The sequence below is a fragment of the Elephas maximus genome, chromosome 4 (assembly GCF_024166365.1).
Source record: "Elephas maximus indicus isolate mEleMax1 chromosome 4, mEleMax1 primary haplotype, whole genome shotgun sequence".
Classification (NCBI taxonomy): domain Eukaryota; kingdom Metazoa; phylum Chordata; class Mammalia; order Proboscidea; family Elephantidae; genus Elephas; species Elephas maximus.
The window spans coordinates 196150367-196167982 of NC_064822.1; the positions used below are offsets into that span (position 1 = coordinate 196150367).

The 17616-nt window shown below is 64.8% G+C and overlaps 1 protein-coding gene across 1 annotated transcript; it reads left to right on the forward strand.

Annotated features, from left to right (window-relative positions):
- The first annotated feature begins 13895 nt into the window (after window positions 1-13895).
- PIM3 (Pim-3 proto-oncogene, serine/threonine kinase) lies at window positions 13896-17306 on the forward strand. Its single transcript, XM_049884725.1, has 6 exons — window positions 13896-14262; window positions 14390-14499; window positions 14588-14638; window positions 14744-15113; window positions 15864-16040; window positions 16125-17306. The coding sequence occupies exons 1-6, from the start codon at window positions 14178-14180 to the stop codon at window positions 16307-16309; spliced, it is 978 nt and encodes a 325-aa protein (XP_049740682.1). The 5' UTR covers window positions 13896-14177; the 3' UTR covers window positions 16310-17306.
- The last annotated feature ends 310 nt before the right edge of the window (window positions 17307-17616 follow it).

Here is a 17616-nt window from a genome sequence, read left to right on the forward strand (position 1 = left end):
GGGCTGTGCCCTGACTGGCCACTGGGGAGCGGGCCGTGGGAGTGAGGGGCAGGAGTGGAGGGGCACCCCAGGGCTGTGGGACCAGTGGGTTGGTGGAGAGCTCCAGGCAGTGACTTGACCTTTCCACCGGGTGAAGTGGCCATAGTCGTGGTGGTGGGCCCCAGATTGGGGTCAGTAGACACCGGGCTCAGAGCCAGGCTGGGGAGGCTTAGCGGAGCAGATGAGGCCAGGGCGTCCCGGACCCCGGGCGTCTTCGGCTCGTGCCCTGGCCGCCGGCCGTGCTTCCCGCTGGCCCCGCGCCACCTCCCGGCCTCGGCCCAGGACACCGTGTGCCGCCGGGAACAGGGTGTGGGTTTGCTCAGGGCGCCTGGGCCACAGACGCCACAGCCGCCAGGGACAGGGGCCCATTGTCCTCTCTGCCCGCGCCGCCCCTACATCCCCCGCCCGACTGCCCCATCCCCGCCCCCGCTCCCATGCCACCCCGTCTCTGCCCAGCCCTAGTCTCCCCCCAGGCCCCGTCCCCTATGGCCCCCACCCCCTGGAGGGCCCTCCCACTGTCCCCACCCCCAGCCCGGCTCTACTGCTCCCCCACAACCCCCGCCCCTACGGCCCCTTCACCTCGTTGACCCCACCTGTGTCCTCCCACCAGCACTTCTGAGCCTGCCCCTGCCCGCATCATTCCCTCCGCCACGCCTGACAACCCCTCTGCTCTCTGGGCCCAGGTCTCTCCTGGTCTCGGGATTCCTCAGCTCCCCCACCTCGACATCGTCTCCCTCCCCTGCCCCCCACCCCGCAGCTGTTTGGCCCTCTCTGCGCCTGAAAGGACAGGCCCACCCTCTCCTCCCCTTGGCCCACCTGACAGGGTGCCCCCAGGCAGATACCAGGGGTTCTGGGAAGCAGGGGCTCTGGGAGGCAGAGGTCTAGGCACAGAGCCCCCTAGGTGTGCAGGGGAGTGCACCTCCTGGAGGAGGGGGCCTGGGAGGAAGGACAGCAGCTGGGGAAAGGGGGCAGCACACCCAGAGGGGAGAAGTAGAGCTGAGCCCCCAGGCAAGTAATCAATCACCTGGGGTTGGTGTGGGGAGGGTCCTAGGGGGTGAAGTGCTCCATGGGGGCACCTGAGGTCAGGCCCAGCACTAAGGCCATCTAGGAGGTGAAGGGAAGTGGTGTCATGGGAGTGAGGGGAGTCACAGGAGGTAAGGGCGGGTCAGGGGAGGTGAGGGTGGGTCAGGGGAGGTGAGAGTGGGTCAGGGGAGGTGAGGGAGGTAAGGGGGTGACTGGAGGTGAGGTGGCATCAGGGGAGGTGAGGGTGTCACAGGAGGCAAGATGGGGTCGGGGAGATGCGCTTGTTCAGGAGAGGTGAGGTCAGGTCAGGGGAGGTGAGAGGGTTCATGAGGGTGGGTCATGGGAGGTGAGGGGGTAACTGAAGCTAAGGTGGGGTCAGGGCTGGTGAGGTCTGGTCAGGGGAGGTGAGAGGGTCATGAGGGTAGGTCATGGAAGGAACGGGGTTGACGGGAGGTGAGGGGGTGACAGGAGGTGAGGGTAGGTCATGGGAGGTGAGGGGGGTTATGGGAGGTGAAGTCAGGTCATGGGGGTAAAGGGGTCACAGGAGGTGAGGGGGTGACAGGAGGTGAGAGTAGGTCACAAGAGGTGAGGAGGGTCAGGAGAGCAGAGGCGTGTCACAGGAGAGCCGTACCTGGGTTGGGCCTCAGTGCTGTGGGACTTCCCAGGGTTGAGTGGGGCTCCAGCCAGGCCCCAGAGTGCAGGCTGCAGGGTCTCCCTGACTCCTCTTTGGGGAGGTGGCTCTCAGGCCTGCTGGGCACACAAGACACAGGCCCACTGGGTCAGGGACACAGAGCCAAGTGAGTCCTGACACATGGGTCCACACAGGTCACGATGTACGGTGACACATGGCCTCCTCAGCTGAGGAGGCCCCACACACGTCTTCACATCTGGGTGGGCCTGCAGCCTCGTGCAGCACACTCACTCCAGCACCCCCAGAGCCCCCCATGCAGAGGCACCCCTCCCCACAGTCCTGCTCCAGGCACAAAGAGCACTTTGCTGTGAGTCCTCAGATGCTCCAGACCCAGGGTGGGGACCCCAGAGATGTCTGGGGACCCGGGTGGTTGCAGTCACAGATGGGGGCCACACCAACCTCAGCGGACAGATGGGTTGCAGTCAGAGGTGGGGCCACGCCAACCTCAGGTGGACAGGTGGAGGAGCAGGGCACGGATGGGGTCTGGGCTGCAGCCGTGCGTGCATGCATGCATGTGTGAGCACGTGTGTGTTCACGTGTGCAGATGTACATGTGTATGCACACACGTGTGTGTGTGTTTGTGTGTATGTGAACACATGTGTGTGCATGATGGAGGGACCTCTGGTTGGTGAACCAGTCGTCCAGCTAATTGACTGAATGACTAACTCTCGAATGCTGTCAGGTCCCATGGGGGGGCCGTTCTGCCTAGGCCTATGAGCTGGGTGACAAAGACCAGTAAAGGGGCACAGGGCCTGGGGCAGGGACGGAAGGCCAGCCACTCCTGCAGCCCTGGCCATTGGGCCCCTGCTCGGGCCAAGGGCTGCCCCAGCCCAGCCTCCACCTCCAGAACCGGTCTGACCAGGTGTGTGAGTGTGCGCGCGCGCGCGCGCGCACACACACGCACCTGCACGTGTGTGCTCACGTGTGCATGTGGACTGGGGCCCTGCCAGGAGGCAGCCGGAACAGTGGCCACAGCCTGCGTCATGGGCATCACTGCCACGGCAGCAAGGTGGGGGGGGCCCACCTGTCTGAAGCCCACTGGCCATCTGGGGGCGGGGTGAGGCAGAGAGGTCCGGGCACCGAGCCTGCAAGCTGGGGGCGCATGGGAGGGACAGCAGGAGCGGGGCAGGGCCCGGGGGCCACTCCACCCCATTCACAGACCCAGATGGAGGACACGGCAGGGCACAGGGCTGCATGGAGGGCGGGGATAGGCCTGGGCTGGCAGCCTGGCCCAGCCCCCAGAGCCCCCAGCTGGCTGTGGGCAGGGCCTGGCCTCGCTGTGCTCACCTGTGGCTCCAACAGCCGGCCTGCCTGACGCTGGCCCTCACCCAGGTTTCACCAAGCTGCCACACGCCCTGGCAGGCAGCTGAGTCACCTGTACTGGGCATCGTCAGTGCTAGCCAGGTGGGGCTCCGGAAGGTGCCCCCGCCTCTGCCAGTCCAGCCTGGCTCCTCCCGCCCCAAGCTCCTGGGATCCTCCACCTCTGCACCTGAGCCCAAGCTGTGGCCGCCCTGCAGGCCCCTTCCTGGCACTCAGGGCCTTGTGGTGGCTGTCCTGCTGTGCCCCTCCCTGCTGACACCCCCACCTGAGACCCTCTTGCCTCTGTCCTGACAGCATCGGAAACAGGGACTGGCTTTGGGAGGGACGTCTTTCCGGCCTCCTGGCCCTGGACCGAGCTAAACACCAACTTGACTGCCACTCAGCCACCAGGAGGCCTGGTCAGCCACGTTGCTTACCAGCCAAAGCTTCAGTTTCCTCAGGTGTAAATGGGGACTCAAAGGAGGGCTGCATCCCCCAACTCTGCCCTCAGAGCTTCAGGGGCGTGGGTGGGTCCTGAGTGTGTAGATGGGGCTGCCTCCCTCTCCCTCCCACCCACCCAGGCCTGGGCCAGCACCACCCCCCAGGCCAGCACACTCCATTGCCCCCCCAGCCCCGGCCCCAGGATCTCAGAAAGTGCCTTGGACAAGGCGGAGACCTGGGAAGTGGCAGGAGGGATGTGGGGGAGGGTCTTCCAGGTGAAGGAACAGCACGTGGGAACTCCTGGAGGGGAGGGTGGCTGGCAGCAGGGTCCGGGGCTCAAAGGGCGCGGGAGAGGCAGCACAGCTGGGAGAACTGGGCGGCAGCAAGGGGGTCCCCAGAGGCCTGCGGCTGTTTTTAATGTCATTGTGGTGAAGCATGTGTGACAAAAGTTTGCTGCCTCAACCACTTTTAAGTGTGCAACTGCCACCATTTCTAAAACTCCACCACCCCAGACAGAAGCCCTGTGCCCCTTCCCCACCCTTGTGACCTCCAGTAAACTTTAACCTCTGTGCACTCGCTGTTTCTGGATACTTCATCTGAGTAGGGTCATGGAGCCTTTGTCTTGGGTCTGACATGTTTCTGTCAGCACCATGTTTTCAAGGTGCATCCATGCAAGGCGTGGTCTTCATTTCTCTTTGTGGCGGAGAGACGCTCCATCCTCCGGGGGACCACAGTTGAAGCATCCTTCACCTGGTGATGGACACCTGGGCTATTACCACCTGCGGCCCCTGTGAACAGTGCTGCAGTGGACCTGGGTGCACCCACCCAGGATGTGAGCAGGGGGGTGTTGGGTCAGGGGTTGGGTTAGAGGTGCACAAGGGGCCACTGGGGGGGACACCAGGACCTGGGGCACTGGGGGAAGGCCGAAGGGGCACGTGGAGGTCAGGGCCGTATTGGGGGCTGTGTGCCTGGGCTGAGCTCGGTTCTCCTGCTGCCCAAGGGGCGGGGATCCAGAGCTGCTGATTCGGTGGCTGAAACCCCACAGTCGGGCGTCCCAGAAACCACGAGTCAGCGGCTCCCTCCCACTGCCGCCAGCAATGGCGCTCTGGGAACACCCAGTCCCGGCGTGGTGGAGGCTTAGAGAGCAGAGAGGGAGCCGGATGGGGGCGAGGAGCCTGGCGCCCACCCAGGGGAAGGACTGAGTCCCAGAGGGGTCCAGGCTGCTCAGGGAGGCATAGATGCATCCCCAGGGACAGAGGTTTCTCAGACAGGGGAGCCAGCTAGCAGAACCCCTAGGAGCACAAGGCCCCTGCGCTGTGGCGGGGGAGTCCAGAGGCACCCTCCTTGAATAGCCTCCACACCAAATCAGGGCTTCGACCCCACCTGCTCCTTGCAGGTGTGCACCCCGCCTGCAGCAGTCCTTGCAAACCGTCCTGTGGGCCCTGGGCAGGTGGGGTGGGGATAGACTGGCAGCAGCCCCGGTGGCCTGGGCACCCAGAGCAGGAGGCACTGTGGCCCTGGCTCCCCGATACCCTGGTCTACTGCTGTGGTTCTCCCTCCTATCCTGATGGTGCTCAGGCTGCCCAGGCCCTAACCTGGCCCACGGTGGCCTTGAAGGCCGTGACCTGGTCGCTGGATCTCTCGGGAGGACTAGAGCAGGGGCGCCACGTGGCCAGGGCCGATGGTTTAGGGCCAGCTAAATGATGCCTCCCCACCACCCCCACCCCAGTGGGGCGGGAACAGAGCCTGGCTCTCCACCACTCCCCATCTCCAAGAGGCTGGGCCTCAGCCACCAAGGCCGGGCCCCTGAACCTTCCCCCTGGGCCCACCCTCCCACTCTCCCACCCTTCCACCCTCCCCTCTGTGCTTTGGTAAGGGCACGGCCCTCACGGGTGTGAGCAGGGCTGATGAGAGAGCGACCTGTGGACTCTGCAGCACCCACAGCCCCTGGGCAGACAGGTCCTAGCAGGACCCCACCATCCCTGGGAGGGAGCAGGGGTGGGGGCGAGGGAGGTGGGAGCCTGGAAGCAGGAAGCTCTGGGCCTCTTGGGGCCCCAGGGGCGCTGGTGGCTTGGGAAGGGGAATTTCCTGGCAGGGGGTGGGAGGGAAGCCCAGCCAGAGAGTTAAAGTTCAGAATTCTTTCCATTTCTCTGTGATGACTCACGGGCTTTGCCCTCCCCCACCAATGTCCTGGGACCTGTGGAAAATGCTGTGCCTTCCTCACCTGACTGCTCCCCTCCCCACCTCCTGCTCCCCCCCTACCCAACTACATCACCCCACCTTCTCTCCTCACCTATCTGCTCTCCTCACTCACCTGCTCCCCTCCCCACCCACTTGCATCACCCCACCTGCTCTCCTCCTCACCCACCTGCTCCCCTCCCCACACCCCTGCATCACTCCACCTGCTCTCCTCCCCACTTGCCTGCAGGCCCCCCCCCACACAACCGGCACCCCTTTTCCTCAAGTTGAAGCATACTCTACCACCCTACCATGGTAACCCGCCGTGGTGGCCTTGGCTGCCCTGTACCAGCAGCGTCCATCTCAGTGCCCAGCCCAGCCTCCTTCCTCCATGTCTTCACAGGGTGTTTGGCGCCAATGCCTCTGATGCACCTGCAAGGAGGCCAGAGAGGCCAGGAGGCAGCTGGGCAGAGGGACCTGACCCTGCTTGGAGTGCTGGCACCATGGGTCCATAAGACCCTATCCCAATGCTCTTGTGACTCAGTTGTTCCACCTGCGGGGTGTGGGCAGTGCAGAAGGGGTGATCTCTGGGCCTCGTGCTCCCCACCAGGGGAGTGGGAAGGTTGGTGGGAATGAAGACTGTCTCGAGAGCCCCCAGGCACCTCCAGACAGGCCACTGGCCTCCTTCCCCCATAGGTCATGGGAGGCAGAACGGGCCTGGGTCTTCCCTGCCAGGAGCAGAAAAAGTGGTCCTGGAGTGGGAGGAGCGGTGAGGGGTGGTGGTGGTGTGAGTGCCTACATGGTTGGTGCCTGTGTCTCTCCTCCTGCCACCCTGCCCACCTATGCAGCCAGCTGGCTGCTCACACACACACCTGAGTGCCCACCTGTGAACAGGTGTGTTGCTTCCTAAGCTGACCAGGTGCTGGGGTGGGAGGCAAGGTAGAGGGGACATCCTCTAGGGCCAGAGCCCTAGAGCATGCAGGGCACCATCACCTTTCCAGGAAGCCTCTGCATGCACAGGCCACTTGGGGAGCACTGGGGGTGGGGTGGGGGGAGCATGGAGTTTAGGGATGAGCTGGGTGCTGGGCTGGGGCTGGGGACTTCCCTTCACAGAGGTCCCCTCAGCTCCGGGCTGCTTCCCAACCCCATCCAGAGAAGTGGCCCTGAGGTTGAAGACAGCCTGCCCTCTTCTGATCTGGTGGCTCTGGGGTTATGGCAGGGTGGGGGACCTCGGCCAGAGATGGGGGCACGGCAGAGCCCTTCCCCTGAGCCCCCTGGGTCCCTCTGGACCCTCCCAGGCCCAGGCTGGGGCTCCAGCCATCCCCAGTCCCGCTGCCTTCTGTGGCCATTCTCGGTTTCCCCTTCATCCTCCCCCAGAAAGACACCATGGGGCAAGAGGACCTGGGGAGACCTTGGCTGCATAGGGGTGCGGGACAAGTGGGGGCTGGGCCAGGAAGGGCCTCCAGCCTGGGTTGTGACTCAGTGTGTCCATACTGCTATCTCCTTACCCCCCTGAGACATCCTCCCCCCTCCCCCTGGTGGCCGCCCTTCCTGTGCATCCAGAGTTTAGCCAGCAAATGCCCCAGGAGTCGCTCAGCCCCCTGCCCAGTCCGGCCCTGGGGTGCTCCTGGGAGCCAGACCCGAGTCCTCCTGGCAAAAGCCACACCAAGAAGACTCCAGAAATGTGCCACAGAGACCACAGGGGCACAGCTGGAGGCAAAAGCCAGCTCTGTGGGCCGGACTGCAGACGGGCCAAGCCACAACCTGGCTCTGTCCAGGCTGTGGCTGCCAGCCGCTCCCCTGCCCACAGTCATGGAAACGAAAAGGGGTGCCGAGGACACCTCTGGGTGCTGAGTGCCTGCCACATACAGGTCAGGGCTGGCTCGAGTTCTTGCCCTGCCCATGAGCAGAACTGTGGACCAGGCAGGTCCCTGACTGTCCTCATCGTGCCCAGAAGTGCAGACTCTCCTTCCTCTACCCAGGATCTATTGCTGGGCTATTAGAGGAGGGGACCCAAAGGGACTGGGAGGCCTAGGGCTCATCAGCTCTGGGAGCTGTGTGGGTGCTGCCCCAGGCTGTCCAGGAAGGGGCCAGATCGAGCCTGACCTGTTCTTGGGTGGAGCTTGTGCCCTGACAGTTTCCTGGGGAATGTCCAGAGCGGGGCAGAGGTTGTGTGTGACACAGGCCAGCCTGTTACCCAGGGTTCATCCTCCCAGGGAGCTCCACTGGGGAGCCCCAGGCCACTGCTGCCTCCCCCAGGGCTGCAGACCAAAACTCATGGCAACCCCATGTGTGCTGAGTAGGCTGCTTCATAGGGTTTTCAAGGCTGTGACCTTGGAAGCAGACTGCCAGGCCTTTCTTCCGAGAAGACTCATGGTAGACTCAAAAGACCTACTTTTTTGGTTAGTAGTTGAGCACTTAACAGTTTGTACCACCAAGGGGCTCCCAGGACCGTAGTGGGGATTGAGCGAGAGTACCCAGCAAGGGCAGGTATGCAACAAGTGCTCATTAATTGCAAGCCACCAGGGCCATGAATCTGTTCTGACCCAGCAGGATTGTTCGCAGACATCAGACCCTGAAAACCCCATCCGAGGGGTGGTCTGGGACCCTCCTGAGATGATACATCTCTGCTGCTCAGGGTCCCCGAAGCCATGGGGACTCAGGACACCAGCCTCCCTTGAAAATGGGCTCCTGGATGCTGGCAAACAGACGCAGCTCTGGTTCCCCACCTTGTGACCCAGCCCACTGTGGCCGCACCCTTCCAGGCTGAGCCAGCCCTCAAAGGGACTGAGTGTTCCCAGCCCCCTGCTGGGGCTCAGCCTGGGGCCCAGCCTCCTCTGGGAGCCCCAAGGGAGAGCCTTGTGTGTCCTCCTATGCTGGGCCTGGGTTCCCAGGAGCTCACCCGGTGGGACCTTGTGCAAACAGCAGGCAAACATGGCCCTGCTTCTGGTTCCTGGGGAGTCCTCACCGTGGTCTGGCCCATCCACCAGCCGGGAGCTAGGGGCCCGGAGCAAGGGCAGCCTGCTAGTGGGGGCTGGTCAGGACTGAGGGCCCCAGAGAGGGCAGACTTCCCATCCCCAGTCACACTGGGCATCTCTATAGATGAAATCCCAGGGCTCTGGGCCCCTGATGACAGCCTACTGTGCACCCACCGCGCTCCACAAAGACTTCGAGGGCGTCTACCTGTGTCTCCTTTACAAACAGGTAGGCTGAGGCTGGGAGTTCCGGGGTCAGTCAGCACAGTGCCAGGACCTGGCTTGGATGGCTGGGGTCTGGGCTGGGGCACCCAGGCTGGGGTCTGAGCATGGTCCCAAAGGTGGGCTAGAGAAGAGGGGAGGAGGCCCCAGGGGAAGGAACAGTAAGCAAAGCCCAGCAAACTGGGGTCCATTCCAAACACTGGGCCTCCCTGTGCCCACAACCTGGCCCTGCGACACAGCCCAGTGGTCTTCCATGAGGAGAGGGGTCCCCTCGGGCATGGGCCCCTCCTCTGTGAAATAGGGAGAGGGCCGTGGCCGCAGGTATTGGGGTTGGTAGATCAGGGTAGTGGCAGGTGATTGGGCCTGAAGTCTTGGTGCCCTCCATCCCTGCAATTGCCAGCAGAGATGGCCTGGAACAGGCTCTGGGCTCCTGTCTGGCTGTGCTGGGCTCAGCTATTTTGGGGACCCCCTGCCCACCCCCTAGTTTTGGCCTGGATGCCCCAATATATTTTCCTGTGCTTTTTGGCACCTCTTTCAGCCAAGAGTCCCCTCAGCCGATGCCAGGTGGCCATACACACGTTCCTGTGGCTCAGCCCCAGGGGGTCCGAGCTGCAGGGGCCAAGCTGGCTGGCTGCAGACCAGGCCTTGGCTGAGGGCTGGGGACACACACAGTCTCCTGGGCAGTGAGGAAACATCCGGCAGCCTCGGGGACAGAGGCTGGGAGCTTTAGCTGAGCTGCTGAGCCAGAGTTCGCCAGGCCTTTGCCTGCCCCCACTAACTCTGTGCCCCACCCCTACTGGCCCCACGCCTTTGGGAAGAGTTGCAAAATCCTGGCCAGCTCTGCAGGCTCCTTCCCCCAGCAGGTGAGAGGCGAGAATGGAAAGGGCCTGCGTGGGGACCATGCCCCAGACAGTGCCTGCTCCACTGCCCAGAGCACTCCTCCCAGCCTGGGCAGGCTGCAGCCCTGCTGAGCCTCAGTGCTGGCCCTAGGGTCTGCTTGGGGTTGGGGACAACACTGGGGGCACTCCTGGAGCCCAGTGGGATGAGGGCAGGTTGGCCAGGGGCTCTGGGTGTTGAAGTGTGGATGGTGGATGGTGGTGGGCACCAGGTGCTGGGTGCAAGGCTTGCCATCTGGGGCGCCATAGAGCTGGGCAGCATAGGCTGGGAAGGTGTCAGGCTTAGCAAGGAGCTGAGGCTGGAGGGTCTTGGGGTGCTGGCTGTGACCCTGATGGCCCAGGGGAGCCAAGGATGGTTGTAGCAGGACAGTGATGGCTGACAATAGGAGGTGCGGACTGGGGGCTGGGAGGAGGGAGGGAGCAGGGGAGGGTCTGGGGGAAGAAGACAAGTGGGCTGGGGGTGATGGACTAGGGGCAGGTGGGGGGCAGCAGGGGCCTTGGCCATCGTGTGGGGACGTGGGTGGACAAGAACCCTAGAGAAAAAGAGAGCTCGGGATGGGCCTGGGGTGCCAGGGGCAGGGTGGGCAGGGCCCCAGGAAACCAGCAGGGGCTGGGGTCTGGGAGAGCCGAAGGGACAGTTTTTGAGGTACGCCCCTCACCTTGTGCTCCCTGTCTGCGACGTCCCTCCCCCAGCTCAGTGTGCGCAAGTGTGTGTTCGTGTGAATGTGCGTGATGCTCTGTGTGTGTGAGCAGTGCGTGTGTGCTGGTGTTTGTGTGAGAGTGGGTGTGCATGTATGTGCGCAGTTGTGAGTACGTATGTGCTTGGGTGCTGCGTGCATGCATCTGACCAGGTGCATGCGTGCACACGGGTGTGTAGCTGTGTGTTGGTCAGTATGGGATGGTCTGAGTGGGCGAATGAACAGATGCGTGCATGCACACATTTGTGTGTGCACGTTAGTATGTGAAGTGTGTGCGCAAGCATGAGGAGGCACGGATGTGCACACGCGTATGAGGTGTTAAAGTATACAACAGTTTGTGAACGGGTGTGAGCATGTCAGTGTGTGAGCAGGTGTTTGCATGCATGTGTCTGTGAGAGCACATGGGATGATGCGTATGCAGATGTGTAAAAGGGCGTTTATGAGCGTGTGATGGTGACCAGACACGAGAGTCTCTGGATGTGTTTGTGTGTGTGTATGCGCCCATGTGTGTGAGTGTAGGAGACACAGCGTGAGTGGTCTGGGTCCCAGCCTCCTCTGGGGAGGCCAGCCTGGCTCAAGTCACCATGGCAACAACGCTGGCCCTCCCCACCAGCAGGACAGGGTGACCTGGTGAGGCTGAGCCTCCCACATTCACAGAATCCATCACAGGGCAGGGTGGCCTCTGTGTCCAGGGCAGGGGGGCCCCTGCAGTAGGATCCAGCCTATGCCCCCTGCCCATCCTCAGGAAACACCCATTTGGAGGCAGGACCATAGAAGGCCCTGGCCCTGGTGGAAGGTGACCCTAAGCAGGCCAGCCCAGTGGACAGAGGCACCCACACTCACACCTGCTTGAGCCCCAGGGTGTCCTAGGGGGTGACGGGGAGAGCAAGGCTCTGGGCAGGCCCTCTGCAGCCAGTGGGGGGGCAGGATGAGGAGCCAGGTGTCTCAGCCCCTGCAGAGTTGGGCTCTTTCCTGGCCAGCCCCCTCCCTGCGTGAGACCTGTGGCCACAGATGATACCCTCTGCAGTGGTGGCCCTGGCTGTGCTACCCATGGTGGGCTGGCTGGAGTTGCTGCCGAGGGCCGGGCCTACCAGCTGGGGCCCAGAGCTATTTTTAAGGCCAGGCCGGATGGGCCTTCCAGGAACCAGGAAAAAACAGGCAGGGACAGGCATCCTGCTGAGGGCTTGGCTGGAGAGGGGGGCAGGCAGTGATGAGACCTCTGGGGAGTGGTGTGGCCTGGGGTCAGTCATCTGCGGACAGGGTGGAGTCTGGCCCACCCATACAAGCAGGGAGGTGGGGGGGGTGTCCCACGGAGCCTGCCAAGCCAAGATGGGGTGGCCAGGCGCCTGCAGAGTGGGGACAGGGTGAGACGGGCAACAGTGGCCATTCTTGTTCTGCACCCTGCCTGAGTTCCACCCCAGCCAGATTATCTGGGGATGTGGTGGCCCCCTGCAATGCCTGGTGACAGAAGAGGTACCCAAACCCCACCTCGGGCCAGAGGGAGCTGGTGCAGGCCCTGATAGTGGATGGTCAGCCCCAGAGTGGGGGCTCAGGATCTATTTGGCCCCGATAAAGCTCATAAGCAGTGCAGGCATGCACGCACACACACGCGCACACACACGCAAAATGCAGATAAAGGCTACAAAAAAGTCACCTCCTGCTCTGTGGGCCGCTCTGAGACCATGGGACACCCTCCCCACCCATGGAGCATTCTGAAGACTTCCACGGATGCCCTGGGTGGAGCGGGGGTCTAGAGTCTGGCGAGGACGAGGCACTCGATGGCCAGGTGGTGGTGGTGGGGGTCCCAGCCCTCATTATAGCCAGGGAAAGGGCAGTTGCACGCTGTTGCCTCGCTTCTCTCTGAAGAGCGTGATCCTGAGCTGTTTTTTTCTTCCGGGAAGACGAAGTCTTTGGATGGAGATGCCTGTGACCTGCAAGTGGGCACTGGGCTGGGCAAGGGCAGTGGGAACCACCAGAGGGTTCCAAGCAGAGGAGGGTGTGGCAACCAGTGGTACCAGTGGGGGACCAGCCTGTCCTGGAACAGTCCTGTCAGCCAGTGGCAGGGGCAAGGGGTGGGCTACACTTGGGGGAGACGGGGGTGCTGAGGAGACCAGTGGGGCCCTGAGTCAGGTGTGCGCAGTCACGGTGTGGCCCGGCCCTAGGAGTGACCCGGCAGCGCCCAGATCCTCTGGCAATGCTGCTGGGAAGTACTAGTGTGGCCAAAACGATCAGCACCTTGGTCCCTGCCCCCTCTCCAGCCCCCAGCGCACTCTGGCAACTGGTGTTGGAGACTGAGAGTGTCCAGGGTCAGCCAACGGGGCTGCAGCCAGAGGCTCACACTGGGAGTCCTGAGCTGCTCTCAGGCGGTGACCTTGGGCCGAGGTCGGCACCTGGGGGGTTGGATAGCAGGAGCTCGTGGGTTGAGGACAAGGGGCACAGTGGAGTGGGCACCAGAGGGTCAAGTCCAGAGCAGGACATCGTGGACCTGGTCCGGCCGTGGCAGTGGTCCAGGCGGCTCCACGGTGGAGGTGGACGGCAGCTGGGTCTGGAGGGCAGCCAGGACAGTGCCAGGCGGCGGAGAGAGCAGGGGCGGGATGCACGCCCAGGGAGCAGCGGGGCCAGGGTCGCAGAGGGAAAAGCGGTCGCGGACGGCAAGGCTGGGCGCCGCCTGGGGCAAGGTCCGCCCTCGGCACGCAGGGGCGCCGCGGCCGTCCCTGGCGCCGCCGCTCCGCGCCGAGCTCCCGAGAGGCGGGCTCCCACGTGCTCTCCGGGAAGCCGGGCGGCCGTGACACACACGCCACGCACGCTGCGCACCCTCAGCGCTGGGCGGCCGCTTCCCGGAGCCTGTGCTCCCCCCAGGCACGCTCGCCGCGCTCCGCGCTCGCGCTACAACCGGGAAAGGAAGGAGGAGAGCCCGCGCCGCCGTGGGGCCGGCCCGGCCCGGCCCGGTGACCTTCCCGGCACGGCCGCAGGGGCGGGGCGGGGGCGTCCCCGGGAGCCCCGCCCACTCGCGTCGTGGCCCGCCATTGGCAGCGGCCGCGGAGTCTTTTGAAAGCCCGCCTCCGATTGGTTCCCGCGGCTCCTCCCCGTGCTGACAGGGGCGCCCGCGCGTGCGCAGTGCCTGTGATCCCTCGCGGAGAGTTGATTGGTCGCGACGACGCCGTGCGCCTCCGCGACTCTTACTACAGAAAAGGAGTCCCGGCTTCCCCCGCCCGCCTGCCGCCAGTAGCCCCCGCTTACCGGCCCCGGGGCACGCGCACGCCTGGCCTAGCCTCTCCGTTTTCTCCGCGGCCGCGCGGCTTCCGCGGACGGTGCCGGCGCGTGGCCTGGCGGAAGGGGGCGGGGTCTCTCCAGCCCCGCCTCCGCGGAGGGATACGCGCCTTCGCGGCCCAAAACCCCGGGGCGAGGCAGCGCCGGCGTGTGAGCGGTCGGCGCGGCGCGGCCTGCGCGTGTCCCGGCCTCGCTCCGAGAGTGCGCGCGGCCCCCGCCCGCCAGCCCGCCGCCCCCGAGAGCGCCGCCCGTCCGGGGCCGCAGGCCGGAGCTCCGCTGCCGGGCCCCAGACGCCCTGCCGGAGCCGCGCCGCCAGCTGCGGGCCGCAGGGCTCGGAGGCGCCGCGCGGGCCCCGGGAGGCCGCCGTCCCGCGGCCAGGGCGGGGAGCGGGCCGGGGCAGCAGGCGGCGGAGCTCGGAGGCCGAGGGCCCGCGCCCCCGCCCGCGATGCTGCTCTCCAAGTTCGGCTCCTTGGCGCACCTGTGCGGGCCCGGCGGCGTGGACCACCTCCCGGTGAAGATCCTGCAGCCAGGTGCGCCGGCGGGGCCGGGGCCGGGGTCGGGGTCGGGGCCGGGGCCGGGGCCGCAGCGGGCACCGGCGGGCGGACAGGTGGGCGCGCCCCGTGCCTCCGCCAACCCCGGCCCGTGTGCGCCCCGCAGCCAAGGCGGACAAGGAGAGCTTCGAGAAGGTCTACCAGGTGGGCGCCGTGCTGGGCAGCGGCGGCTTCGGCACCGTCTACGCCGGCAGTCGCCTCGCCGACGGGCTCCCGGTGAGTCGGGCCGCCGGGAGGGTTCCGCGCCGGGCCTGCGTGCGCCCCCGTCGCCGGCCCGCCTGACCGCCCGCGTCCCCACCCTCAGGTCGCCGTGAAGCACGTGGTGAAGGAGCGGGTGACCGAGTGGGGCAGCCTGGTGAGTGCGGGCTGGGGCGCGGGGGCCGGCCGGGCTCGAGGGGCGCGGGGGCGGCATTGTTTACATCCGGACCGCGGCTTTGTGCGCTGACGCCGGTTCCCGCAGGGCGGCGCGGCCGTGCCCCTGGAGGTGGTGCTGCTGCGCAAGGTGGGCGCGGCGGGCGGCGCGCGGGGCGTCATCCGCCTGCTGGACTGGTTCGAGCGGCCCGACGGCTTCCTGCTGGTGCTCGAGCGGCCCGAGCCGGCGCAGGACCTCTTCGACTTCATCACGGAGCGCGGCGCTCTGGACGAGCCGCTGGCGCGGCGCTTCTTCGCGCAGGTGCTGGCCGCCGTGCGTCACTGCCACGGCTGCGGGGTCGTGCACCGCGACATCAAGGACGAGAACCTGCTGGTGGACCTGCGCTCGGGCGAGCTCAAGCTCATCGACTTCGGCTCGGGCGCGCTGCTCAAGGACACGGTCTACACCGACTTCGACGGTGAGCGGGCGCCGCCAACGTTCCGGCCGGCGGCTTAACGTCCGCGGGGGGGGCGGGGGTTTGGGGACCGGCGACTGTTGGGGAGGCCGCGCGCCCCCGCCGCGCTCGCTGCGGGGGACAGGGGGCTGCGCCAGTGAGTCATCACGAGCGGCTCGTGACGGGTGGGGGCTCGTGACGGGTGGGGGCGCGTGGGCTCCTCCAAGGCCGTTCGCTCGCGGGCCGGGGCCGGGGCCGGGGGCGGCGTGACGCAGCCAGGGGCGGGGAGCGTGTGTGTCGCCGAGAGTCCCCGCTGCTGGGGCGCTGGCGCGGCCGGGCCTCCCCTGCGTGGGGGCGCCGTTGTGTGCGTGCTGCGCGCGGGGACGCCGCGGCAGAAATCCCCGCATTGCGGAGCTCGGGAAAGCCCGGGCTCCCCGCCCGCCTGCCTTCCCCCTCCGGCCTCTCCTCTTGCAGCCGCTGGGCGGGGTGAGAGGCCCCCGCCGCGCGCGCCGCCCTCCTCGCAGCCTTCTCCGTGTATCCTCATTTCACATCTGTTTGTTGTGAAACCCGAGCCTGCGCTCACGTGATCTGTGCCTCTCCTAGGACGGCAGCGCCCGCTCTCCCCGCTGGGGTTTTTCCAGGCTGATGACAAGCAGGACTTTGAGCTGGCTCTCTCGGCCGCCGCCTTCCTGCGTAGCTCTCACTGGCTGTGGGCCTTGGTGTCTGTGTTGGGAGCCTGGATTTCGGTGGCAGCCTGACTTGTGCTCCCCTCAGGTACCAGGGTGTACAGCCCCCCAGAGTGGATCCGCTACCATCGCTACCACGGGCGCTCAGCCACGGTGTGGTCCTTGGGTGTGCTGCTGTATGACATGGTGTGTGGGGACATTCCTTTCGAGCAGGACGAGGAGATCCTTCGTGGCCGCGTTTTCTTCCGGAGGAGGGTCTCTTCAGGTGTGTGGGTGGGGAGCTTCGAGGGGCTGGGCTCCTGGAGGTGGGGGGCCTGCTGTCCTGTGCTGATTCTCGTTCTACTTCCAGAGTGTCAACAGTTAATCGAGTGGTGTTTGTCCTTGCGGCCTTCGGAGCGACCCACCCTGGACCAGATCACTGCCCACCCCTGGATGTTGGGGGCAGAAGGCTCCCTGGAGAGCTGTGATCTGCGGCTGTGTGCCCTGGACCCCGACGACGGGGCCAGCACCACCTCCAGCAGCGAGAGTTTGTGAGGGGCAGTGTGCCAGCTGGCTTTTGGGGGAGTCAGAGGGGCCACCTGCCTTGCCCGGCCCTGCTGGCTGCTCCAGAAACACGCCCTTGGTCCAGCTGCTTCCTTGCCAGAAGCAGTGACTGGCCCCTGGTGGCCTCTGCCTCTGGCACAGGGCCTCAGTTTCCTTTGCTTTGAGTGCCTTTTCGAACGCTGCTCCCATGGGACTTGGTTTTTCCAGCTCTGCCTGTCCAAAGAGGCTCCCTCGATCAAGGCCCTGCTGCCCTGGGGAGGGTTGCGCCCAGGGCCCCTGGGTGGATGCTTGAACCCAAGACCACGACTGACCACACCCCTCTGCTGCTCCAGGAGGTGGCCAACCGATGCCTCCCGCGCCTCCCCGTCCCACCCCGTTTGGACCAGAAGTGCTCTGTGTCTGCAGCACAGGATCCTCTGCCCCTGTCCTTCCTGTCCCTCGAGTTTCACGGTTTTCGTCTGGGCGTGTATGTGCACAAGCAATGCAACGGCCGCGACTGCCGTCCACGTGGCTGTCACACGCGGGGCCGTCTTATTTATGGTGTGACCCTCGGCGGTGCCCCGCACCTATTTATTGGTTTATTTATTTGTTGAGGTTGCTCCATTTGAGTAGCCAATTTATTTAGGTCCCTGGGGCATCGGGGAGGGGGATGGCACAGCGTCTTGATCCTGCGTCTGGTGTCTGTACCGAGTCCCTCCCATGTTTGTCAGAAGATAAACTTGTACAGTGGCTAATTTAAGGGGAGGGGGTGATGCCACCATCTTGGGCTCTCTGGGTGGCGGGTTTTAAATTATTGACCTTGTACAGTCTGCTTGTTGACTCTGGGAGCTGGGGGTGGGGGGACAGAGTCGCAAGCCTTTAATTTATTTCAGCAGCTGTGTTCATGTGACCCCGGTGTGTGTAGGCATCGTGGGTGGGGTTTCTTTGAGTTCAAAAGTGAAATGTATGGAGATCATATTTTTTATACAGGAGTTTCCATTAAATTTTTTTGTATATAATAGGTGACGTGTGTTTATTAGGGCTGGGGGTTTGGGTGAGAGGGAGGTTTTGGGAGGGAGGACCCTCGGGTCCTTGTGGGGAAGGAAGCAGTATTGCCCAGTGGGGGGCCTGGAGAAGGGGCCCAGGCCTTGTCTCTGAGGGCTGCCTGGTTGCCCCCCGGCCTCCACACCACCACAGGTACCCTGTGTAGCTCACTGGTTCTTGGTTCCCAGCTGTACCCAGAGAAGACGGAGGGCCAGACCCAGAGGGGCTGTATTTACCACCACCGACTGGGCTGTCCTGGGGATGGTGTTATAAGA

Excerpts from the sequence above, each read along its gene's own strand:
- PIM3 (XM_049884725.1), top strand. The coding sequence starts at position 14,178 with ATGCTGCTCTCCAAGTTCGGCTCCTTGGCGCACCTGTGCGGGCCCGGC. Across the intron at positions 14,639-14,743 it reads TGACCGAGTGGGGCAGCCTG|GGCGGCGCGGCCGTGCCCCT; the intron begins GTGAGTGCGGGC and ends CGGTTCCCGCAG. Across the intron at positions 15,114-15,863 it reads GGTCTACACCGACTTCGACG|GTACCAGGGTGTACAGCCCC; the intron begins GTGAGCGGGCGC and ends TGCTCCCCTCAG.